The sequence below is a fragment of the Meriones unguiculatus genome, chromosome 2 (assembly GCF_030254825.1).
Source record: "Meriones unguiculatus strain TT.TT164.6M chromosome 2, Bangor_MerUng_6.1, whole genome shotgun sequence".
NCBI lineage: Eukaryota > Metazoa > Chordata > Mammalia > Rodentia > Muridae > Meriones > Meriones unguiculatus.
Window position 1 is genome coordinate 27,614,427 of NC_083350.1, and position 25,956 is coordinate 27,640,382.

The window sequence follows — 25,956 nt, forward strand, 5'->3', positions numbered from 1 at the left end:
AATTGGTATACTTCCAATTCCAGTTCTTTCCTAATATCCAGAAATTTGGTTCCTCTTCATCTTTAAGGTATCTTTAGTTGTTTGTTCAATGATCAACTATCCAGAGGGTAGTCTCAAAACGACTGACTTATATTACTGAGAAAAACAAACCTACTGATTAGAATTTGGTATTTATTAAAAATGACATTTTAGAGATCTATTTATTTTATTTGATGTGTGTGAGTATTCTGCTTGCCTGCATGTATGTCTGTGGATCATGTACATGCCTGGTGCCTGAGGAGGTCAGAAGAGGACATCAGGTGCCCAGAAATGGAGTTGCAGATGGTTGTGAGCCACCATGTGGATGCTAGGAATAGACTTGGGTCCTCTAGAACAGCGTCTACTGCTTTTAACCTTTGTGGCCATCTCTCCAGCTCCTCAAATTAAATTCTTAATGTAAAAATAAATAAGAATATCAATCTTACCACCATATAAATTTGTTTTTGTCATGAGTGATGGTATACTACTAAAATTTATACCATCTGATTTTTGACTGTGGGTACAGTGTGATCAGCCAGGCTCCTGCTGCTATGCATTCTTCACCATGATAGTGTGCATCTCCTGAAACTATACTCAGAATAAACCCTTTCTCCCTTTTTTCTTTTTAAAAAAGTGATATCAATAAAAATAAATGTATACAAAAGAATTGTTTTAAAGTAAGTTTCTTTATTATTTGTTAACTATTACATGTTTGGTCTGTATGATTATTTAAAAAAATTTAAATTACAGTTTATTCACTTTTTATCCCAGCAGTAGCCCCCTTTGTATAATTATTTTATATACTTATGTATCTGTGATTTTAGGAGAAAAGTGTCACATGCTTTTAGTCCAGGTGCTCTAGAGGCAGAGGCAGGCTGAGCTCTACCAGTTCAAGGTCAGCCTGATCTCTGTATGGAGTTCCAGCCCGGATGAAGGACCAAACAGAACAAAGACTGACATCTACCAACCTGGAAACAATTGTATCAGGAGATGGCTTGGACCAGAAGTTGTAAAACTTCCCTGAGTCAGAGTCTCAGGCCTTGAAGATAGTCACCAAAGTCTCCACAATTGTGTGAACTAAGCTGTTGAAATAAATCTTTCTCCCTTCCTCCCCAACTTGCTCTGTGCTTGTGTCTGTACATAACCTGTCATCATCTGGAGAACTCTTATTAATACACTTCAATTAATTAATTTATTTTTTACTTCTTGCAGATCCCTGACAAAATGTTTTCTCCTTAGAAAACACTTTCCTTCCTGTGATGCTTGGGTTTGATAATTTGACAGGATTCCCAATCACTTAGGAGACACACCTTTAGGTGTGCCTGTGAGGGTATTTCTAAAGATGGCTACTAATTGACAGGGGAAGACCTACCTTTCATGTGAGTGGCACCCTACAAGGTGTGGCCCAGACATTAAAAAAAAGTCTAAGGAAAGCGCAGCGTGAGCCTGCCTGTCTGTCTTTGCTACCACCCTCTGCTGCTAACATCAGACTCCAGCCTTGCCAGCCTTCCAAAGTGGATTTAGTACCAGCCACTCTCTAGGGTACATTCAGGCTTTCTGAGACACCCATTTCTTGTACAGGAGCAACCTGTGGTTAAATGGATGTGCTATATACATGATCAGGCTCAAGTATATCCTGAGGGAGTGAGTGGATTAGAAGAAATGGCCCAAATTCATATGGCTACTCTTTATGCTACAGCATCTTCTACTCCCAAGTATGTGTCTATGTCCTCATGAGATGTGAAATATAGATTATTGAGGAGAGAAGACTGGGCCTGATCTATGGATGGTTCTGCACACTGTAGAGCACTGCCCGGAAATGGACAGCTGCAGTGTCATAGCATGTGCTGTGCTTGGATGGGTAATGCTTACCCATCATAGGTGCTCCTGTTTGGGGACCTTGAGGCTTTGTTGCATGGCCACTTCTTCTCACACTTTGGCGTCTGAGTGCAGAGGTAATATAAGTGATCGTCTACCTGCTTCTGCCACCTTGTCTTCTCCGCCTGCTGCGGGGTCTTTTCCACCCCCGTGGACTGTTTCTCTCTGAAACTGTAAGCCAAAACAAATCCTTTCAACTATAAGTTGCTTTTGTCAGGATATTTTACCATGGCAATCAGTAAATAACTAGGGCAACATGAAGCCACACTTTTGTTTTTATTTGGGGGCAAATGGACCCCAAGAACACTGACCTCCTCTAGGGATTAATCCACTGATGAGTTCATAGCAAACTGGACTATCAGGAGGTGGGGTCTAGTTAGAAAGGGCAGGTCTCTGTTCTCTCTCTCCCTCCCTCTCCCTCCTGATTTCTTGGAGGTGAGCAGATTTCCTTTATTGTGAAATTCCTCTATGGTGCTTCTGCCTTGCCACAGGCCTTACAGCAATGCATCTGGACAGCAACAAAGACCTATGAGACCATAAACAAAATTTCCCACTTAAAAGCTATTTTGTCACAGTAACAACAACAACAACAAAAAACCCCTAATACACAGTTCATCTTAGTCTGTGATGTGTGTGGGGAGGGGGGGGGGCGGAGTAAAGAGAAGCAGGCAATTTGTAAAAGTATTCAGCCAACTGTAGTGAATTAGAGTGAAGATGTCATTCGGCACTTGTTTGCAGGTATGACAGCCCATCCCCAGAGCCCGATCCTGGTGATGGGATAGCCACACTGCCAGTGTTAGAGCAGAGGCATCCTTCCTGTGCTGTGGATCCTTCATGGATCCGATCCTCGAGCCCAGTGGTCCTCAACCTTCCTAATGCTGTGGCCCTTTAATACAGTTTCTCATAATGTGGTGACCCCCAACCATAAAATTATTTTATTGCTACTTCATAACTGTAATTTTGCTACTGTTATGAACTGTAATGTAAATATATGATATGTGACCCTCAAAGGGGTTGTGACCCACAGGTTGAACTCGCTGCTCTAGCCTCCTGTGGGGCCTGCCCATGATTCTAGCTTGGTTCTTCACCTTTTTTTTTTTAAAGACTTATTACAATATTGCTTAATATTTGTTAAACACACGCATGAGCCCTGAACTCTCTCTTTCTCTCTCTCTCTCTCTCTCTCTCTCTCTCTCTCTCTCTCACACACACACACACACACACACACACACACGCACGCACATGCACACACACACTATCTGCCTGCAGGCCTGTGTGCCATGTGTGTGCAGGTGCATGTGGAGGCCAGAAGAGGGCAGCAGATCTACCTGGAGCTGGTTGTCAGCTGCCCAATGTGGGTGCTAGAAATTAAAATTAAGTCCCCTGGAAGAGTAGGGAGCTCTCCTAACTGCTGAGCCATATCTCCAACTCTTTAGATTTTGTTAATTCAAGATCCTTCAACGCATTCTGTTTCTGCTTCATTAACCAGAGACAGTTTTTGTTACTGAAGACACTAGCATTCTAGTTGGTCCATCATTTCTAGATATATTTAACGCCAGAGTCTTATCTGGCATTTTATAATACTTACCTCTAAATAATACTACAGGTGATTTTGCAACTGGTTTGGGTGTTCTATCTGGGTTCCCTTGAGTCTTGTAGGCCTCTGGGAACGAAGAAACAGCCAAGGAAACGGTAGCTGTTCGCTGTTCTGTGAGTCTCAGAATATCTGCTGTTCCATTTCAAATCACTTCTCGCTCTTTTTCTCAATTCTTAATTTGTACCTTGGCAGTATGCCAGGTGCTGAAGAAATCCAAAGATCAATGAGAAGCAATCCTGAGAATATGCTTTTGAATTTTAAATGAGACAAATGTAATTTTTTTTTTTTGAGACAGGGTTTTACTGTGTAGCCCTGGCTGTCCTGTAACTTGCTTTGTAAACCAGGTTGGCCTTGAACTCACAGAGGTCCACCTGCCTCCTCCTTCCTCGTGCTGGGATTTAAGGTATACTCACTACACCTGGCCTGGATTTCTGTTGTTTGTTTGTTTTGTTTCATTTTTGTCTTTCAATAATGATTTATTGAACATCTACAAAGAAATGAACATCACCTTGGCCCTAGTGACAGTAACCCAAAGAGTCTGGCACCAACCTGGTCTACATAGTGAGTTTCAGGTCAGCCATGACTACACAGTGAGATCCTGCCTTTAGAGAAATTCTAGGGTAGAGCCAGTCAGCGTTGTCTCCATAAACAAGCTTAGGTTACTGTCGGTTTCACAGTATTTTGCACTTTCAACTGGGAGTTTAGTGTCTAGGACAGGAGGATTTGGCTAATGGGGACCCTGTCTGTGGAATTAACTTCTGAGTCTTCAGTGCCTAGAAGGGACTCTCACTCACTGTAATACGAAATAAAACACCAGCATTTTCATGTCCCAGAAGAAACTGCTGGCAAGTTTGTCTAAGATTGCGTGCACAGAACCTTGGGGCAAGAACACGTGGTGCTTCACAGGAAGAACTCAGAATTTAAGTCCCAGCTGCTTAGGTTTTGGTGGACTTGACACAAGCTAGGGTCATCTGGGAAGAAGGAAGCTCAATTGAGAAAATGCCCCCACAGACTGGCCTGCAGGCCAGTCTGATGGGGGCATTTTCTCAATGAATAATTGCTGTGGGGGAACCCTGCTCCCTGGTTTGTAGGAGAAAGCTGGCTGAGCAAACCATGGGCAGAAAGCAAGTATACATCATTCCTGCATTGTCTCTGTGAAGCAGAGATCCTGCCTCCAGCTTCCTGCCCTGCTTGAGTTCCTGCCTTGATTTCCTTTGAGGGTGGGCTGTGATCTTGACCTTGACATCCTCTCCCTTTGGTCACTGTGTTAATCGCAGCAATAGAAAATAACTAAGACACAGCCCTCAAGTGTAGTGATTGGGGAAGAAGAACAGAAACCGTGGCCAAGAGGGAGGCCCACGATCTGGCTTGCAGTCCCGCTAGGGGCGGGTGAGCAGTCCGGCAGGTGAGTTGGCAGGTGCGGCGCTGCCCCGCCCTCAACCGGCGGAGGCGAGGCCTGGGAACGCCCTCGGCTGCTGGGTGACTCAGGGAGCGCGCGCGGAAAACAACCTGGCCTCAGAGTGGCAACTGACAAAGGCGGGGGCGCGCTCTGCGCGTGCACAGCGGACGGAGGAGCCTCCCCGGGCCCTGCAGCCCGAGCCCAGCGGGTGCAAGTGACACCGGAGGGCAACCGGCGCGTGCGCGGTGAGTCCAGCCCGGCGACGCGATGCCGCTAGGAGGGCTGCCGGGGAAACAGCTGCTGGACAGACGGGGAGTGCAAGGTGGGGGACAGAGAGGCAGGGCGCGGCCGGATCCTAGGTCACTCGATGCTGCGTCTCCAGTCTTAGGAGCACAAGCCACCCGATGCAGGTGGCTCCACCGAGCCGTGTTCTGGGTGGGAAACAGGTCCGGAAAAGTAAGCTGGGCTAGAGCAAATGGTTATTGTTCAGTTTCTTATCTTGCTACCTGTGTCGGATGTGAGGCGGCTTTTAATAAGAAACCATTCATTTAAAACAAAGGAAACATTCAAACGACAGTAAAGGGTCCTGGCTAAGAAACTCTACTTATGAATAGACCGGCTAGGCCGGGCAAGAAAGAATCAGAAATCCAAGATGGATTGAAAGGGAGAATTGGCCCGGTAGAAAAGTGGTGTTAGAGATGGGTTCAGAAAGCAGGGAACTGTGGCTCCTGCGTGCTTACCAACTTGGAGGCGGAGAAGCGTACCTCTGGCGTCGGTGCTGGTTCTTGGTCCTCTGGTGGTCAGTGCAGAAAAGCTGTCCGCTGCCCATCCCCGGAGAACCTCTGAGAACAGTTTGTTCCTTAGCAGAGAGGGAGACTTCCGACCTCCTCTATGATCTGGGAAGCCCAGTTTGCTCTTTTCCAGGCCCGGTACTTTTCCCTCCAGGTTGTTTTGAGTAAAAAGCTTGGTACCTGGCACACAGTAGAGGCTCAACGCAAGAGCTGATGCTGATAATTCAGTCAAACACTGCTGTGCCAGTTAGGAACGACCTGGAAGGAACTGGGCTGTTTACAAAGTAAAATAAAACGAAAACATTAAAAAAGTGTGTACATGAGTGGAGCTGGGGAGATTGCGAAACGGGTTAAAGCCTTGCAAGCGTGAAGGCATGAAAATGGATCCCAACACCCACTTAAAAGCCTTGTGCCCCCCCCCCCCCCGCGAAAAGAGCCTGCTGGTCTTACTGGGAACTCTGTAACTCCAGCCCAGGGGGTGGGGGCAGGCAGCGGTCCCTGAGGCTTGCTCTCCAGCCATCCTAGCCAAATAGGTGAGCTGCACTTTCAGTGAGAGATTGCCAAGTAATAAACAAATTAATTAATAAATGAGGCGGGGTGGGGTGGGGAGAGACTGAGGAAGTCATCCTACCGGGACCCAAAAATGTTCCCATGAAAGTATAATAAAGTCGACGATATCCGATATCGTGACTAGCAAAAACCCAGCACATACCCTGACGAGAGTAAAGGGGTTCAAGCGAAGTACCACCTTCGCTGTTTTGAAAATATTTGCATTTATTTTAATTATGGCTATGTGCGTGCCTGTAAGTAGGTATGTACGTGTGAGTGAGGTCAGATGCCTCCCAGTCCCCATGGAGCTGGAGTTACAAGTGGTTGTGTGCCTCGTTACATTGGCAAGGGGGGTTCAACTCAGGAACTCCGGGAGAGCAGCAGGCATGCTTAATCACGGAGCCCTCTATCTAGCTCCTCAATTCACTCTATGACCCAAAGTCAGAACTAAAAGTAGAAACTATCAGATACTCTAATAAGGGTGGGCCCTAGGTGTCACCTGCCTCTTTCAAATGGAGCCGGAACCTTAGGGTGGGTTTTTAAAGGAGAGAACAGAGGACATAAACTGGGACCTGGCAGCGCCATTCTTGCCCAGCCACATGGGCTCACTGAATTTCTGCCAGGGCACAGGGTTCGCCAACAGCTGGCTGGCATCTCCCTTGGATCAGCAGATTACTGGGATAAACACTGCCTCGGCTGATGCTGCTCCAGCTCAAATCAATGGCTTTTTATTTAACTACGGAGGAGGGAGTGTGCCTGAGTGCTGTCACAAGAGTAGCACGGCATTTGTCAAGCTTGTTGCTCCACAGCCTGGTACTTGTTTATTGACAGGCTGAAGAACTTTAAATCTGTGGATCTGGAATTGTGAGGACACAGACCGGGCAGACCCGCTGGTCTATTAAAAGACCTGTTTAAAAAAAAAACAAACCAAACAAACTGTATGGTTTCCTTTCTCTACCCCTTGGTAGAGCCAGGGAAGCCTGGCTAAGAGCAAATAGCTGTTGTTTAATTTGGGTTAAGACACATACCACCTGTCTGCCCAAGTATTTACAAAGAGAAGAAAGTGTGTGTGTGTGTGTGTGTGTGTGTGTGTGTGTGTGTGTGTGATGTCTTTGCTCTTTACCACCTCTGTATCACTCTTTTCTTAACTGACAGGGGCCCTTTTCCTTCAGCATGGTGATTTTGGTAACTTTCTTCTGGCTTTATGCTATGATTTTGTTTCCCAGTTGTTTCTTTCCTTTTAATTTTATTATTTTGTGTATATGGGTGTTTTGCCAACATGTATGTGTGCCTGTGCAGTGCCCCCCAGGACCCAGAAGAGGGCACCAACTTCTCCCGAACTGTAATTACCGCCAGTTTTGAATTGACATGTGGTTGCTGGGAACTGAATCCAGGTCCTCTGGGAGAGCAATCAGTGTTCTTAATAGCTCAAAATGTTGCTCCAGCCCCTGACAGTTGTTTCAAACCTTTTGACTTTTCTTTCTTTCTCTTTTTTCATTTGTTTTTGTTTGTTTGTTTTGTTTTTTCGAGACAAAAAACACAAAACAGGGTCTCAGTATGTAGCTTTGGCTGTCCTGGAACTCACTATGTAGACCAGGCTTTAATTGACTTTATTAAATTAGACCTTTAGACTTCAGACAATCTATAGCAAACAAACTTTCTGTTTTAGGGGAAGGCCTTTCCTTACTTGATGACAGTTATGTAGCCTCCCATACCTTCCCATATGTTCTAGAACAGACTTTCTTGAGAGATGATTTACAGAACACCTAGACATTGCTAAAATGCTCCACTCCAGCCCATTGAACCAGATCCTTTTGAGGGGAGTTCTGTGCTTGATTTGTATGTGTGTCTGGTGATTCACATACCGTGTGGTTACCTGTGTGCTGCAGGCAGTGGTTCGTGTGGAGGACTCTGCCCTCTTCTTTACACCCTTCTGTGTTGTCACTTAGCCCTATAATGAGCCAGAACCTCTTTCATTACAGAAATACATTAGAGACGTTGTTCAAGAAAATATATAGGTAGCAAACGAGAGTGTGAAAGGGTATTCAAGGTTATCAGCCTCGGAGAAACATTAAAGATTGACCATGCCAATACTGACCAGGAGGCAGAGCAGATCCTGCTTACACTGCTGTCAAGCCAGAAAACTGTTTTTCAAAGAACTTAACATTTCCTTGTAAGTTAAAGCACCTTACCACGGGACCCAAACATCCCACTACTAAGTCTAGTTCAGTGGTAACAGAGGAACAAGTTAGGTATCAGGAAACAACTGATTGTTTATCCAGTATGTTGATATACAGATAAACATAGAACACATATGCCCAAAACATATGCATGTCCATAGTAGCCAGTGTATAGCCATTGCATAATATTATGGAGCTGTAAAGAGTGATGAGCTATTGCTACATGCTACTGCATGGTTGGATCTCAAAATAACTCTTCTGAAAGAAAGAGGCAGCCATAGAGAGTACATAGCATCTAGTTCCCTTTTGTATAAACATTCAAGGAAATTGTCATTCCTTTTCAGATGTCAAACTTTTTGGTGTCTTTTGAGAAGGACCAAAGACTTGTGTCAGGGCATATTACTCTAATTCTGTTTGCAGTGGCATCACTGGCAATTTAACCATAGTTCACTGTGTTCATCTTTATCGTTTATTCAGTTTGTTAACTGAGCACATATTATGTGCTAACTCTAGAGCAGACAGCAAGTGATATATCAGTGAAAAAGTTAGGACACATTTTCCTGCCTTTGTGAAAATTTGTATTTCGTTGAATGAACCAACACATAATAAAAGGGCATAGGAGTAAAGAGAGACTGGTCTAAGTTATTTTTTAAAATACATTTATTATTATTATTATTATTATTTGTGTGTGTGTGCTCACCATAGCATGTGTGTGGAGGTCAGGAGATAACCTTTGGGAAGCGGGGTCTCTTGTTTCTGCCTCTGCACTGTGTTCATCACAGCATGGCCTTTCCATGTTAACTGTCCTGAGAGCTTCCAGGAGATTCTCCTGTCTCTACCTCCCATTTCAATGTAAGAGTGCCGGGATTACAGATTACAAGGGTTCCAGGAATTGAGCTCAGGTCATCAAGCTTATGAGGCGGACCATGTCCCTAGGCTCTCACCTGACTTTTAAGTAGAAGAGTAAGGTGGCCAATTTCATGTTTTTGTTGTTCTGTAGTTTTTTGTTGTTGTTGTTGTTTTGGGTGTGTTTTTTTTTATTTAATTTTATTTTATGTGCATTAGTGTGAAGGTGTCAGATCCCTTGGAAATGGAGTTATAGACAGTTGTGAGCTGCCATGTGGGTGCGGGGTATTGAACCTGGGTCCTTTGGAAGAGCAGACAGTGCTCTTAACCACGGAGCCATCTCTCCAACCCTTTGTTCGTTTTTTTATGTTCTCAGTATTGGGCATCAAACTTAGGGCCTTGTGCAGGCTAAATGTAAGACCGGCCCTTGAACTTTAGCCCAACTTTCCTTTACCCCTTAAGAGTTTATTTAAAAAATGTAAGTATTTTAAATTTTATTTATTTATTTATATTTGCATGTTTTGCCTGTATGTATGTCTATATTCTGTATACCACATGTATGCCTAGTGCCTAAGAGATAAAAAGAGAGCATTTATTCCCTGGGACAGGAATTATAGTTGTGGGCTGCCATGTGGGTGCTGGGAATTGAACCCAAGTCCTTTGGTAGAGCAGCCAATGCTCTTAACCACGCATCCATCTCTCCAGCCCCTGTTAAAGATATTTCTCAAACATGAGTCCTAGTTTTCTTTTCTTTTCTTTTCTTTTCTTTTCTTTTCTTTTCTTTTCTTTTCTTTTCTTTTCGTTTCGTTTCGTTTTTGTTTTTTTGTTTTCAAGACAGGGTTGCTCTGTGTAGCCTTGGCTGTCCTGAAACCCACTTTGTTGAGGCCAGGGTGGCTTCAAATTCACAGAGATCCACTTGCCTCTGCCTCTTAGTGGATATTGGTAATAGGACAGACCTCAGAAGTTTTACTATTTAAAAAAAAAAATCTAAGCTGGGTATGGGAGTACACGCCTGTAATCCCAGAGCTCTGAGGAGACAGAGGCAGGCTGATCTCTATTTTGAGGCCAGCCTCGTCTACAAAGCAAGTCTAGGGAAGCCAAGACTACATAAAGAAACCCTGTCTCAAAAAAAAAAAAAACAAAAAAACAACAAAAAAACAAAAACAAAAAAACAAAACAAACCAACAACAATAAAAAGAAAAAAGGTCTATTTTACAATTTCATATGTGCATACAATGTATCTTGATCATATACACAACTAACTCCCTCTTTTACTTGCTCTAGACACCCACATCCCTTACCTACCCCCACATCTCCCCATTTATTTTTTTTATTACTCCATGTAGTAGTTTCATTAGTTCTGTCTGCATGTCGATGGGTGTGGAACCATCCACCATCAAATACGCAACCGCTTCCCAGGCAACAACTGCCGAATAGTCTTCAGCTAAGGGTGGAGAACTCATGATTTCCTCCCCTACCCATGATGAAATACTGACTGTCTCAATCTTCTGCCGGTAACACAGAGCTGCTGTGAGCTGCATCAGGCGTATTATGTCCAGAAGAAACATTTCACAACACTCCTCCCATCCTCCAGCTCTTACGCTCTCTCCAACCCCTTGTCTGCCATGTTTCCTGATCCCCACAGAGGAGATAAAGCAGAGTGTGATATGGATGACCCATGTTAGGACTTAGCAGTCACATATCCTCAGATTACCAGTTACGAGTCTCTGCATTAACTTTGGCCCACTGTAAAAAAAAAAAAAAAAGTTTCTCTTGCTAAGGTTGAGAGCAACACACTAACGAATGGCATAAAATAAATATTTAGAAGGCAATTTGACAACATGTCCATCTAACTAAACAGAAGTAGTAGGTTCCTCAGATAGAGCTCATGACCTTCCTAGCCATGGGCTTTTGACCAAGATTACAGTGCCAGGCATTAGTCCCTTGGTGTGGGGCAGGCCTCAAATTGCAGTCAGAAACCAATTGGTTACTCGCTAACAGTCATGCCACTATTGTACTAGTGGGTACATCTTGCCTGGCAATTTTTTTTTTTAATCAATTTTTAGTGTACGTGACTTCCTTTCAATGCCTTTTTCCCCAGCCTCCACACCCATATATGTTTGTTTTCTTTTTTTGTTAGGATGTCCTGAGAGAGAATCATTAGATCTTGCTCGGCCATATTGCTGGGCTGCATAGTCTACAGCATTTTATTGATCTACTGATACGATTGACTGTCAGTAAGAGAATGAAGATAGTCTGGCATGACCTGCTTTCCCTGCCTCCTCCCCCCCCCCGCCCCCCTTTTATTAGCCTGTGCTGACTCCCAGTGACCTGCTTTTTTTTCTAAGGGCTAAAAAAACCATCTGTCTTAATCAAGTGGCAGAAATCCAATTTAGTGTGCCTTAAGCCAAGATGGAGGTACAAAGAAAAATGTATTAGTGCGTGGGAAAATGAAACTCAAAAGGAATCAGTCTCCGTTATGAGTGGACAGAGTTACATCCTCAACGCTTGGTCTCCCTTCCAATCTCTCAGCTCTAGTTTTGGGGCGATAGTTGCAATTTCAGGTTATGGCTCAGACTTCCTATTAGTGATGAAGATGGTGATAATTAGATGATCATTTTAGTCATGATTAGCTGTTCTGACTCTGTTTAATTGAATTTGATAGGTTGCAACTAAATCAGTCAGCAAAGTACCCTTAGATAACTCTTTACCCACCTGGTCATTGATAATATTAACTTTCCAGTGTAACAACAACAACAAAATAGTAACAAAAAAGCAGCTGGAAGCTTATTATGTTGCAGGTACTCCATTAGGCATTCTTTTATAAAGTCTAGTAAGAACCCCATAAGGATGGTTAGGTAAGCATGCTGGGAAAGCCAGTACATTGATCATGGAATCAAAACTTCCAATCAGCATCTGGCAGGGTGGAGCAGGCCTGTAGTCCTGATATTGGGGAGGTGGAAACAGAAAGGTCAAGAAGTCAAGGCTAAGTGTGGCCACAGGGGAGCTCAAGTTAGCCTGGGCTACGTGAGACCCTGACTAAAAACAAAATGAAACCCACTTGAAATCAGGTTTTCTTGGTTCCAGTCCTAGGCTATGAAGCTCCACAGTCCCTCTTATAATTATTTTTTAGGACCAAGAAGACAGAACAGAGCCATCAAGTAGTATGCCTGTCTTATATTGTTTCTGAGCATGAATATTTTTCCCTTTTATTGAAAATAGATTTTTTTCCTCACATAATATAATCTTGATTATGATTTCCTCTCTTTCTTTTCTCCCAGTTCCTCCCACCTCCACTTCCATCTGGATCCATCCCCCTTCCGGTCTCTCATTAGAAAACAAACAAGTTTCTAAGAGGTAATAATAAAATATACTGTTGGGCCATGGAAGCACACACTTTTAATCCCAGCACTCAGAAGGAAGAGGCAGGTGGATTAACGTGAGTTTGAGGCCAGCCTGGTCTACAGAGCAAATTCCATGACAGCCAGAGCTACACTGAGAAAAACCCTGTCTCCAATATAATAAAACCCAAAACTACTAATACTAATGCAGTGTAATAGGACAAAACAAGCAAAGAGAAGGAAAAGAGCCTAAGAGAAAACACAAGAAACAAAGAGCTACTCATTTGCATACTCAGGAATCCCATAAAAACACTAAACTGAAGCCATAATGTATACACAAAGTACCTGTAGGATAAAAAGAGAGGAAAAATATAAATAAAATAAAATTAATAAGATAAATTTAAAAAGAAAAGTCCTGACATGTCAAGGAACCTGCAGAGATGCTGTTGGCCATTTACTGCTGGGCACTGAGCATAAATCTTAAGAATATACTTAGTAATGGGACCTGACAGATGGCCTAGCCGCAGGTAAAATCACTAGTCTCTCAAGCCTCATAGCTCAAATTTGATCCCCAAAACCCACTCATTGGTAATACCAGCACTTCTATAGTGGATGAGAGATAGAGACAGGAGAATCTCTGGGTGCTCAAGACTCATCTAGCCTGGTGTACAAGACCAACATTAAATCAATGAGACCTTGCCTCAAACAAGGTAGAGGCAAGGATGGACACCTGAAGCTGACCTCTGACCTCGCTATATGTATGTGCCTGTATACACACACACACACACACACACACACACACACACACACACACGGGGAAAGAGAGAGAGAGAGAGAGAGAGAGAGAGAGAGAGAGAGAGAGAGAGTGACTTGGTAGTCATAGTAGGGGCAGAGCTTACAGGATGAGTCATGTAATTTTTTTCAATCTCAGACCCCTTTGAGTTTGAGCGCTGGAAGCTCTTTGTATAGGAATGTTTCTTCTGACTGCTGTAGAGATCTCCCCAACGATGCCATTCAGCCAGGGAGTTGTCGCTCTCCTCCCCCCAACTATTGTTTTATAGGTGTTCCCTCCCTTTATTTCTCAGTAGGGTCTTTTACCATCATGTCTCCTGACCTTCACCTTGGACAGCCATCCATGAACAATCTCACAACCTCAGCCTCTAGGTCTCGTGTTTATTTTTGTTTTTTGTTTTTTGTTTTTTATTCTCAAATATTTAAGTTGCTGCCCTTTGGGCTGGAGAGATGGTATAGTGTGGTAAGACACTTGACACCAAGCCTGATGACCTAAATTTTACCACTAAGACCCATGTGCGAGAAGGAGAGAACCAACTCCTCCACACACATGCACTCACCAAGGCAAATAAATGTAATAAACAAGTAAATGAATACGTTGGAGTAATTTCTGAACTTGCCTTGTATGAATAGCTGAGGATACTCACTTTCCCTACTGACTTTCTCTTCTCTCCTTCTCCCTCTCCCTCCCCACTCTCTATCTCTGTCTCTGTCTCCCCCAAGGATCTGTCTATTAGCTCAGGCTGGTCTAAAACTCAGAGTCCTTCTGCTTCTAGCTCCCAAGTGCTGAAATTCTAGGCACACACCATCACACTCTTTGTTGAATGAATGTGTAGGAATATTCAAATCACGCTGCCCCAGAGTGGATAGAAGTGAGAGAGAATTAACCTAGTTTTATGCAGTTCGAAAGTAAGAAGCAATAGCTTGCTGTTGACGCATTGGTGCATTGATGCAGCAGTAACATTTTTCCTTTAGCCTCAAGTATGTGGCAGGATGATTTTAATTTGTGTGTGTGTGTTGCCAGGAGAGTTGGGCATTGAGGCCAGGGCCTGGAATTCAGTTCTTCTGCTTTTTTTTTTTTTTTTTGGTTTTTCCAGGGTTTTTCTGTGTAGCCCTGGCTATCCTGGAACTCACTGTGTAGACTCAGATCTGCCTGCTTCTGCCTTCCCAGTGCTTGGATTAAAGGCATGTACCACCTTGTCTCGCTTGATTTTTGTTCTTAATTGGCTATTATAAGGCATCAAGATGTTCTGAAGAGTGAGCATGCCTTAGACTACAATGCTTTCCCTATGCTCATTAGGCACCCTACTTGCCTTGAAGAAAGGCATGTGTTTCTGTGGTGTGTTTTCTCCTTATCAGGCAGGTCAGACAAGCAATGGGAGCAGGGGCTCTCACCCTGTTCTTCCCAGCTGGTAAGCTGTGTGTATCCTAAGACTTGTTGCAAAAATAACGGAGAACTTAAGCTACATGATATTTTGCTTTTTTTTTAATGCTTATTCTTGGAATGGAAACCAGGGCCTCACCCATGCAAGACAAGCGCTCTACCATTAATGTCCACCTTCAGCTGTGTTTAAAAATTACTATTTCAAAATAATTCTAGCAAACGTAAAGTTTCGAGGGTATTACAAAGAGATCCTGCGTCCCTTTTGTTATGTGTTTCTTAATCTTTTATTTACATGTGTTTATTTTGCATATATGTGTGTAGGTGAGCACATGTCAGTGTGCGTGTGTGGAGGTCAGAGGTCAGTTTTAAGGAGTCTGGTCTCTCCTTCTACCTTTTAGGTCTTGGGAATTGAGCTCGGATCATCAGGTTTGGTGGCAAGCACCTCTCCTTATTGAGAACCATCTCGCTCCCTCTCCCTCTGCTTGTCTATTGGCTATATCTTGTTTAAGTACTGTAAAATACCCAAGTCAGAAAACGGGCACAAGGATAACACAAGTATGTGTTTATCCCACACCATTTTATCATGTGATGGATTGCATAATTTCCACCACTGCCCAATGCTACTTCAGGCTTGTTTCATAACTATAGTCCTGCTCACTTGCCGTCTGGCCCTGCCCCTAGCCAGGCAGCCACTTAACCTGTCCTCTGTCTCTGTAATTCCATATGTCATTAGGTGGAATTACCAAGGACGGTAACCTTCTAGGTTGTTTTTTTCACAGAGTCATTTTCTTGGGAGCCCAACCAAGCCATTTCTGTGTGTCCGTAGTTCGTCTGTGTTCATTTCTGGCCGTTCAGTGGCACTGATGGACCAGTTTGCTCAAGCATTCAGCTGCTAAGGGCATTATTATTGTCTTCAGTCACTGGCATAACAAATAAAGCTTCAGTGAGTATTCACATGCAGATTTTTGTATGGACCTACGTTTTCTTTTCTGGGTTAGATGCATAGGTGCCCAGGAAGGTGATAAGTAGATGTCTCATTTTAAAAGAAACTAAAACAATTTTTTTTCCAGAACGCTGTACCCAGGAGGCATTGGAGGCATGTAGGAAAGGCAAATGGAGGGTACTTGAAGGTGGAATGTTCTAGATCTTGTCTCTATCATCAGCAGATTAGTAATTGTACTGAGTGTAGCTTTGCAACTGACCCTGTGAGAAGTTGCATAAAGGGCCCATGTAACTTCTGTGTGTGTTTCTTTTTATAATTTACAATATCTGCATGTATGCCTTCACATCAGAAAAGGGCACCAGATCTCATTACAGATGGTTGTGAGCCACCATGTGGTGCTGGGAATTGAACTCAGGACCTCTGGGAGAGCAGCCAGTGCTCTTAATCTCTGAACCATCTCTCCAGCCCCCCAGAGGACACCTTTTTATTTATTTATTTTTTAAAATTTGTTCACTTTACAAATCGTAGCACCCACCCTCCTCTCCTCCCAGTCCCACTGTTCCTCCCTCTCTCCCTATCCCTCTCCGCTACTCCTCAGAAAAGGGGAGCCCTCCCCCCCCCCCCCCCGCCAACCCATCCCAGCACATCAAGTCACATCAGGACTGAGCGCATCCAGAGGACGCCTTTAAGAGTTGGCTCCCTTCTTTTACCATGAAGATGGAACTTCCATCTTCAGGCTCGGCAACAAGTGCCTTTACCCACTGAACACCTCACTGGCCCTCTGTTTCTTACTACCACATATGAACTTGAGCTACAGATCCATCCCATAAGATGATGATGATGATGATAGTGAATTCACAAAAAGTTGAAAAATCTCATTTTTTTTCCAGTTAATTTTCAGTTTGCATCAAGGTTATAAAAATATATAAAAATGGGATGACAAGTAAGCTCAGTTGGGTAAAAGGCATTTGTTCCCAGGCCTGACAACTTTCACGCTTTACCTCAGAAGTTCTCATATTTGAGTCTTCTGAAATAAGTTGTCAATAGCTCAACAGGAGAAGAGCACCAGAGGTGTATTTGGCCAAGGTGTTAACCAGACATGGAGGCCCGAGACTGGGACGCTATCTGACTTTGACAGGCATGTGAAGATATGACTGGAAAGAAAGAGGCATGAATCAATAATACACCAAATGGGGACCCCCAAGGGGCCTGTCTGTTCAGGTACTAGTCTTTATACACATTATTTTTTCCTCCAGAAATGGTACAAGATTCTTTTATCTTTTTTTGTACAAAAATTGCTATAAAATTTTTTATTGGTTGATTGGCTTCTTAGTTTTCTATAGATTGTCTGTGTAAATGCCCTCAATTAAATACCAAAGTCTATACTAATTCAATAAATCCATTCTCAAGGTATTTCCTAACCTTCTGAAGTTCTCTAGTCCTGTTTTCCTTTTGCATGCCAGCTCTAGTTTTCCCTCCCCTCCTCTGAGGATTCCTTTGGTTCTGCTCCAGTGTGTCAATCATAGTCTCCTACATCTTTCTCTTTCTTGATTTATTTCTTTGGTGGGTGGAGTCTTTCCCCTGACTCATCATTTCACTAAGGGAGTGTGTTTCCTGCTAACTTCCCAGATGGCCGAAACTGGCTGCAATCATTTCCTTGTCCCCTCCACTGTGGCCACAATGGCACCAGCTCACTCACCCCTGCTCTGACTTAGTTCCCTGGAGATTTCTCTTATGCTTTTGTAAGCCCTGCCCTGCAGTCAGAGTTACACCCATTCTGGCATCCCTAAGTGTTTGGTAGTAGAAAGATTTTCCAGGTCATCTTGTCCATATGATTGCCTTATCTGTGCAGTATTAAAACTTAAGAGACAATGAGTAGGTGAGAGGTTTGGAGTTGGGAAAGGTGAGGATCAGGGAAAGGCTTAGAGAGGAAGAATGCTGCAGGGTGGAGGCCAGGAGGGCTACAGCAGGTGCAGAAGCACAGGAACTAGAGAAAAGCACCACCTTCTCTCTGGCTGGAGGGGAGAGTGAGGCTGAGCAGGAGGGAGCTGTGAATGCTGTGGGCAGCAGGCGAGGAATGAATTCCATGGCCACAGCTTGTTTCAGGGACTTTAACCCGGGTCCACATCCAGGAAGAATGTGACTGGGTGGCAGCATTGGAGAGAAGTCTTGATGCAGAAAGATGGTCCTGGAACCTGTGAAAATCACCTGGCAAAGCTGGTCATGGTGGTACACACCTTTAATCCCAGCACCCAGGAGGCAGAAACAGGTGGATGTATGAGTTTGAGGCCAGTCTGGTCTACAGAGTTGAGTTCCGCTGTGGGGATGAGGAACGGGGTGGGAGTCGGGGGAGGGGAGGGGGATAAGTGATGGCGGAGCCCAAGCACAATCCCAGGAATCAAACTCCAGAGGCTAGACTCAAGGTGCAGACCTAACTTTATTGTGCAGAGTAAAAGCCTTTATACGATTGAAGGGCCAGTCAGACCATCCCTTGCTAGCCTCAAGAATGAATAACAATCAGTCACGTTGGTGCAACTATAAGGAAATGTGGGGAGGGGGCAAGGTCATCTCAGGAGACTTCTGTCAAGAAGGGGGAATCAGTCCCTGCCCTAGCCCCAAATCCATTTTGAGACTTCACTAGTGTTCTAGGAGTCCCCGGTAGATCAACACTGTGTACAGTGGATCAGGATCCTTAGAGGAGCTGTAGGAGCTGCTGATGCCTCTCTCGCCATTCCCTACAGGCCTCTTTTGGCTTATCCCGACTCTTGCCACATTCTAGGACAGCCAGGGATACACACAGAGACCCTGTCTCGAAAACCATAAAGTAAAAAAGAAAGAAAATCACCTGGGCATAGGCTCTATGTCATGATTGAGGGTGGGAGCCAGGGACCATGTGGAGAAAAGGGGAAACGACTTAGTTAAGCCAAATAAAGAAATTTGGGTCAACAACTATGTCACTCCTGAGTGTTCACCAACTAAATTCCAAGTCAGCACCTCTCAGAGATGCATGCACATCAGTGTTTACTGCAGCACTTTTTACAGTAGCGAAGTAACGGGAACAGCGTAGGTGGTCACCCATCAAGGAAGGGTACAGCTTTGACACGGTAGGATTTCTTTTTAACCGTAAAGAAGAATGGAGTTGTGTCACTTGTAGGCAAACAAATGCACCAGGGACTATCATGTTAAGTGTGTCACAGAAAGACAGGTATCACAGGTCATCCCTAACTTGTGGGTCTTTGGTTTCATATAGCTGCAAAGGGGAGGACGTAGAAAGGAAGGGGTGCTGGTTATGGAAATGTGATCGGAATACATGTATATCTCTACACAGGCATGGCCTTATAAACCCAGCATTAATGTATTTTTAAAATGAACGAACAAATCTGGATCAAACTTTGAAAAGAAAAACAAGAAAAATCTTAGGAAAGCACATTGATTCCGACAAAATAAATTTTTTTTTTAAAATTATATTTTGATTATTTGGGAATCTCACATCATGCACGACATCATGTTCACCTCTCAGTCTTCACATGTCCACCCCGCCCCTTCCATGGCCACGCCCCTTCCCACAAAAAAAGAAGGGGAAAAAGGAAAAAAAAATTCCATTTTATGTTGTTCATATACTCACTGGAGCATGGTCAAATTCCTAGTGGCCAGCTCCCACCCTAGGGGAGGATGAGTCTTTCTCCTCCTGTATCTGCACTAGAAGCCAAACTGAGAAAAGCCTTGAGGTAGCCGGAGAGGGGCAGGCCAGCCTTTGTGTACTTATGGAGATTAACATGGCTTCAGGCACCAGCCCATGGATATTTGCATGGGCTTCAGTGGCTGCAGGCATCAACACATCCCTCAGTCATGTCATATCAGGACCACCAAACCACTCATGGTTGTCAATGGCTATACAGACCATGGACCTCAACATGGCCATAGGTGGCTACACACGCCAAGGATGTCCCCACTCCTGCCCAGGGCAGCAAAGCCCAAGACATCAGGCAGCAGCACAGACTGCATATGTCTACATGGATCTCAGCCTTTACTGAAGCCTGTGGTGGCAGCATGAACTACAAACATCAACATGGCATCACAGACCAAGGTGGTCCTTCGAGGAGGTCCAAATCCAGAAAATGAACCTTTCCTTACCTTGAGCCTCTCCCATTGCCCAGAGCCAGGAGATCTCTCTGCTGACTGAGCAGCAGGTTCAGGAGCTGAGTCTGCCTCAGAGAAGCTCTGGGCTGTTGAATACCATCCTGCTGACCCTACTGGTCAATGACACCATGTCAACCTCAGCCCTCTCATCTGTCACTGCCATCACATCTCTAGTTCCACCTCTCTCCATAGCACATGTACAGTTCTGTTTTTCTGTATTTCCCAGCTCTCCATCACACATTTGTTCACCGTAGTTGTGCCAGCTGCTTGGTGCCTTGAGACAAGGGCAACACTTTGGAAATGAATTTCATACGTCAGCAACGACCTGAGCTGTTGTTTGTCCTCTCCTAATGTCCAGACACTACCCACAAATGCCAAGAGTTCATTGACTCTGTTTGCAGGCTACTTGATGGGTAGTCGTCAAGATAGGGTCAACATTTCTCAGGAGATGTAAAGAGACCTATTTTACAATTGAATTGAGGTGTTTTGTTGTTTTGTTTTTACCAGAACCTCTAGACATGGCTGACTTTGGAGCAGATGAGGCCTCTTCCAGGTCAGAGAGTCCTGAGCAGGAAGGCCGGGGCTCTGAGGACAGATCGCTGCTCCATCAGAGGCTGGCCATCAGAGAGCTCATCGACACAGAGGTCTCCTACTTGCACATGCTCCGACTCTGTGCCTCTGACATCAGGAGCCACCTACAGCAGGTACTGATGTGGCCCCCTACAACCTATCTTCATAGGAGCAGGTGTGGACTGACTCTAAGACCTCTCATCGTCCAGGGCAGGCTTTTTGGAAAGGACCCTTGGTGGGTGGGAGCCTGACAACCCTACACACAAGCTACAGGTCTCTATTGATTGGCCATGCAACCTTCAGCAAGGCCTTGAATGACTTAGGTGTGTCCAACTCGCAGCCTATCAGCCATAGAGGCTGAGGATAGCTAGGAACATAGCCTGACACAAAATAGTGAACTTACTTAAAATATTTTAAAAGTCTTATTATTGTCTTCTTTTGTAACGTAATTTTGCAAAGTTATTTTTTGAAGACTTATTTTTTATGTGTGAGTGTTTGCAGGCATATGTTTTTGTATTCTGTGTGTGTGCCTGGTGCCTGAGGAGGCCAGAGAGGGTGTAGGATTCTCAGGAGCCTGGATTACAGGTGGTTGTAAGCCATTATGTGGGTGATGGGAACCTGGCTCCTCTGTAAGAGCAGGAAGTGCTGAATTAAATAAGCTAGTGGATAGGCAACGAAGGAGCAGTAAGCACCTGAAAAACCTTCAGGTCCACCTTTATTCACCCACTTCCTCCAGCGTGGCTTACCTCCTAAAGATTCCATTTCCTAAATAATGTCTCAGCTGGGGAGGAAGTGTGTAAACACTCGAGCCTATGGGAAACATTTTGCATTCAAATCACAACACTAACCTTTTGCCCACCCACCCACACTTCCCCATCCCCACCCTTGACCTTAAGCTTTCCTTCCATGCTGAAACCGATAGTTCCTTTTCTTGTAGAGCAATGAGGAGACCTAACTTATAATATTCCTAAATCTTTCCCAACATTGCCCCGGGCAGTCAGTTTTCCCAAGGGTACCAGGCCCCCAGAGGGTGTGAGTGAGTGCCCAGGACTATTCCCTAAAGCCCCTTCCCAGACTTCCAGTCTCTGCCCATGGCATTTTTGTTGCTTCCAGCTGCCACCAGGAGATCTGGATGTCCTGTTCTCAAACATGGATGACATCATCCAAGTGAGCAGCAGATTCCTCCACAGGCTGCAGGAGACAGCTGGCAAGGAAGAGGAACAAGCATACCTGATTGGTAGGCAAATGATCCCAGTGCAGGCCTTGCTTGGCCTACATCTTTGTCCTCAGCTTGTGGTTACTGCAGAACTGGCTCCAGGGCTCCAGGGAACATCAAGCAAAGGGGAAGTCTGGGCGTGTCAGAGGCAGCAGGGTCCTTATATAGCTTCTGATCTCTGTGGCCTACTCACGTCTTTCTCAAGACTAAGCTTTTAACACATGCACTCAGGAGATTTGTTTTTACTTTTTGTATGTATAAATATTTTGCCTGTGCTACTTGCACTACAAATACAAAATATTTGTCTCTGCGCTACTTGAGTGCCTGCTGCCTGTAGAGGCCAGAACAAGGCATCGAATCTCCTGGAACTGGAGTTACAGATGGCGGTGAGCCCTTATGTCGGTGCTAGGAATCGAACCCAGTTCTCTGGAAGAGTAGTAAGTGCTCTTAACTGCTGAGGCATCTCTTCAGACCCTAATTTTTTCTGAATTAATAGACTATATTTTAGAGCACTGTTAGGTTTATAGAAAAACGACCACAGTGGCAAGAGTCAGGATTATCCCAAACTTATTTTAATGAAGCACTTTTCTTTGTCTTTTATCCCTACAGTGCCACCCCATTCCTTTATTCTTCCTATCTCGTTCCACTTGCTCCCTATAAGTAACCAGTTTCATATTAAAAGACACAGATCACTTTAGGAAACCACATGGGGTCTGTTTCATCTTTGCTATGCTGTTCTAGCTTTACTGTACCCATTTTTTTGTTTTGTTTTGGTTTGGTTTGGTATGTTTTTTTGAGACAGGTTTTCTCTTTGTAGACCGGGCTGGCTTTGAACCCACAGAGATGCTCCTGCCTCTGACTCCCTGACTGCTGGGATTCTAGGCATGCACCACCACGCCTGTTTTGTACCTGCTCTTGAAATTAAGCTGACATGAGTCGCCAGCTCAAACCACTCTCATGGCGTGCTGCCACCATTGGAATACAAACTGAACGCCTGGCTGCACCCCACTTACTCAGATGCCCTGGGCAACTTGGCGTTGGTGTTCCATTTGTTTTCTCCTCTTTGTGCCTGCTCGCTCTGCTCCAGACACACCAGGGTCTGTGGCTATCCTCAGGCCAGGGTCACCTAACTCTGGTCCTTGCCATTGCCTTCCATAGGCCTGGGAGTTGCTCCTCCCCTCATCTTCCCCAGGGTAGCTACTTCTATTCTCTGGCAGATGGTCACAATATCTGTGGAAGCCTTCCTCAATTAGATACCTCTCCCCAGCCCCACACCCAGTCTTTGATGTTTATTTGGCTTTACTTTGACTCCTGTAATACACAGTCATCTGCTGGTATATGCAAGGGATGGTTTTCCAACACCCCCTCCCAACAGGTGCTCAAGTAAATCTCTTGTATAAAAGGGGATGGAATTAACATCACCCCCAGGAGGCTGTCCTGCATACTTGAGAGCATCTCTAGACCACTTATGATATGTAGAAGGTTGCTGTACTGTATTGTTCAGGGAATGATGACAGCATGAAAAAGTCCTCACATGTCCAATACAGAAACTCCTTTCCTTTAGAATAAAAATGTTTGATACAATTTAACTGTAGGACAGATGAATTACTTTTTTTTTCCTAAAAAATGATAAAAGTAGTTTTTTTTTTTTTTTAAATAGAAGGGTCAGGGAACTTTCTAATATTCCATTGCTGTGTGAGGATGTCCAGACTGCTGAGATAGGGAAATGAATACTGTAACTACAACAAGCACAAAGCATTTTCTTTTTTTTTTTTTTGGTTGGCTTTGTTGTTGCTGTTTTGAGACAGGGTTCTCTCTATAGCATTGGCTGTCCTGGAACTCACTCTGAAGAACATGATGGCCTTGAACTCAGAGATCTGCCTTTCTCTGCCCCCTGACTGCTGGGATTAAAGGTGTGTGCCATCACTGCCAGGCATAAAGCAATTGTTAAGGTACCTCAACATTCAGGAGGCTGAGGCAAATGGACCAAAGGGTGGAGACTAGGGCTAAACAGATGGCTCAGCTGGTAACCTTACTCGCAACCTGAAAATCACCAAAGGTGGAAAGAGAACCCGGGTGATATATAAAACTGTTTCCTGAACTCCATACCTGTGCCTCAGCCTACCCCTCCCTCACCACACCCACACAACTTAAAGAAAGAAAAAGTTCAAGAGCAGCCTGAACTACCTAGAGAAAAAATCTATCCCGAGTGAAACAAACATGTCTCATAGTGCTGCGATGGGAGATGGTGAGTTGGGTCCCCTAGGCTGGCAGCTGCCAAAGAAAACTGACCTACCTATTCCGCTTCTAGACTTAGACAAGGTTGTAGAGACATTCATTGAAGTGTCGGCTGTGAAAACATCGATGCTCCACCAGCTTGGAGAGATGGTATGCTGCAGAAGGCAGAAATGACCCAGCAGCAGGACCCCTTGGGAACTATCTCTTTGGGGGTCTAAAGGATGTACAATGTATTCAGAAAAGACCAAGCTGGATCTGTCCATGCTTGTCATCATACCTGTGTCTTAGTGCTCAGCTACATTAGCAGGAGTCAGGAGTCTGTAGGCCTGTGGCTGGAAGGAACTCCCTGGAGGCTTGGGAAGATGTCCTGGGTCATTAAAAAAAAAAAAATGTTGGAAGTTATGTCCTAATTCCAGACCTAAATTTGACCATTTTTTAAAAAATGAAACTCAAGACAAGCAGCAAATTCTATTGATTTATTTATTTCTATGTATGTATGTATGTATGTGTGTGTGTGTGTGTGTGTCTATGTCATATCTGTTCAGGTATCCGTAGAGGCCAGAAGAGGGCATTGGATTCTTCAGAGCTGGAGTTACAGGTGGTTGTGAGCCACCCAGTGTGGGTGCCGAGACGCAAGCTCAGGTCCTCTGAAAGTATGGCAAGTGCTATGAACTGCTAAGCCATTTCTCTAGTCCTCTTAAGCAGAAAATATGAAAATCAGGTACTCTAACACAATGCAATCGAAAGATACGTAGGGGGAGAGAGCAGAGAGAATATGAAAAGTCTTTGGTTCTCACAATTAAACCACTTTGTTTCTGTGAGAGCAGAAAACTTCGTATATACAGGGTATGTACAGCTCCTATCACACGGTAGCCTGAACTCTGAACTGGGGGATTGCGGGCAGTGTTCACTGGAGCTATGTGACGTGAGGACATCCACAGGGCAAAGGGAGAATGCTGTGAGTTCGAAAGCAAGGCTGCAGATGCCACAAGGGTGGATGTGGCCAGGGGCACCTTAGATTCATATAGTTCTGCTTTAGAATTGTTTGGAAACTTTTTACTCTTGCCAAACTTTTCTAGAGCCCACATTCGGGTTTCCAGCAAACCCTTTCTGGGGTCATGACCTACAGTTTAAGAACCTGGACTTAAGGCTGGAGAGATGGTTCAGAGGTTAAGAGCACTGGCTACTCTTCCAAAGGACCTGGGTTCAATTCCTAGCATGCACATGGCAAGTCACAACTGTCTGTAACTCCAGTTCCAGGGATCTGACACCCTCACACAGACATATGTGCAGGCAAACCACCAATGCACCTAAAATAAAAATAAATAAATTATACATTTTTTAAAAAAAGAACCTGAGCTCTACATCATTCGTTACTCACGCACTCAGCAACTTTATGAAACAGATGAAAAATAGAAACAGGAAGGCAAGCAGGGCCTGGTGGCACATGCTTATAATCCCAGCACTCAGGAAGGCAGAGGCAGGTAGATCTCTGGGAATTCAAGGCCAGCCTGGCCTACCTAGCAAGTCCAGGACAGCCAAGGCTATACAGGGAAACCCTTTCTCAAAACAAACAAACAAAACCACCAAAACAAACAAACAAACAAAAAACAAACCAAAACAAGAAAGAAACAGGTAGGCAAAATAGCTTGTACATACTGGGAAGCCTGGCAGCCTCATCCTAGAACTCCCCACTCCAAGCAAGGGACGTACACACTTGCCTTTGATAACTTCTGCTCCCTGTCCGCCATCAGGTAACTTATTCCTGGAATTCCAAGAGGAGTTTGAACAAGTTTATAAACTCTACTGTGCCAACTATGACCAGGCCCTGCTGCTGGTCAAGGCGTACCAGAAGGAGCCAGAACTGCAGAAGGAGATCCAGGGCGTCATCCAAGCTGCAGTGTGAGTAACATGTCTGGGGACAGTTCAAGTCTTGATCCTGCTTGGGCCTGCTCAGGCTGCTTCAGGCTTGTGTCAGCAGCCAGGCCTCTGTCAGTCAGGAAGGCCTTACTGCCAGGCAGTGCTAGCATCTCAGTGCTCTCAAACAAAGCTCTACATCTTCCTTATGCTCCTG

General features: G+C 44.5%; 1 protein-coding gene across 4 annotated transcripts in view; it reads left to right on the forward strand.

Moving 5' to 3' along the window:
• Positions 1-4,797: 4,797 nt before the first annotated feature.
• Arhgef37 (Rho guanine nucleotide exchange factor 37) overlaps positions 4,798-25,956 on the forward strand; it is a 46,076-nt gene continuing 24,917 nt past the window's right edge. The window contains exons 1-5 of one of the 4 annotated variants that reach the window (XM_060377209.1): positions 4,899-5,137; positions 12,540-12,615; positions 20,366-20,562; positions 21,542-21,665; positions 25,637-25,784. In XM_060377209.1, the coding sequence (XP_060233192.1) occupies positions 20,377-20,562; positions 21,542-21,665; positions 25,637-25,784 (458 nt within the window). In that variant the 5' untranslated portion in view covers positions 4,899-5,137; positions 12,540-12,615; positions 20,366-20,376. Of the gene's footprint in view, positions 5,138-12,539; positions 12,616-20,365; positions 20,563-21,541; positions 21,666-25,636; positions 25,785-25,956 lie in introns of all 4 variants that reach the window. The other 3 variants (XM_021633701.2, XM_021633702.2, XM_021633700.2) reach the window with 3 other exon arrangements.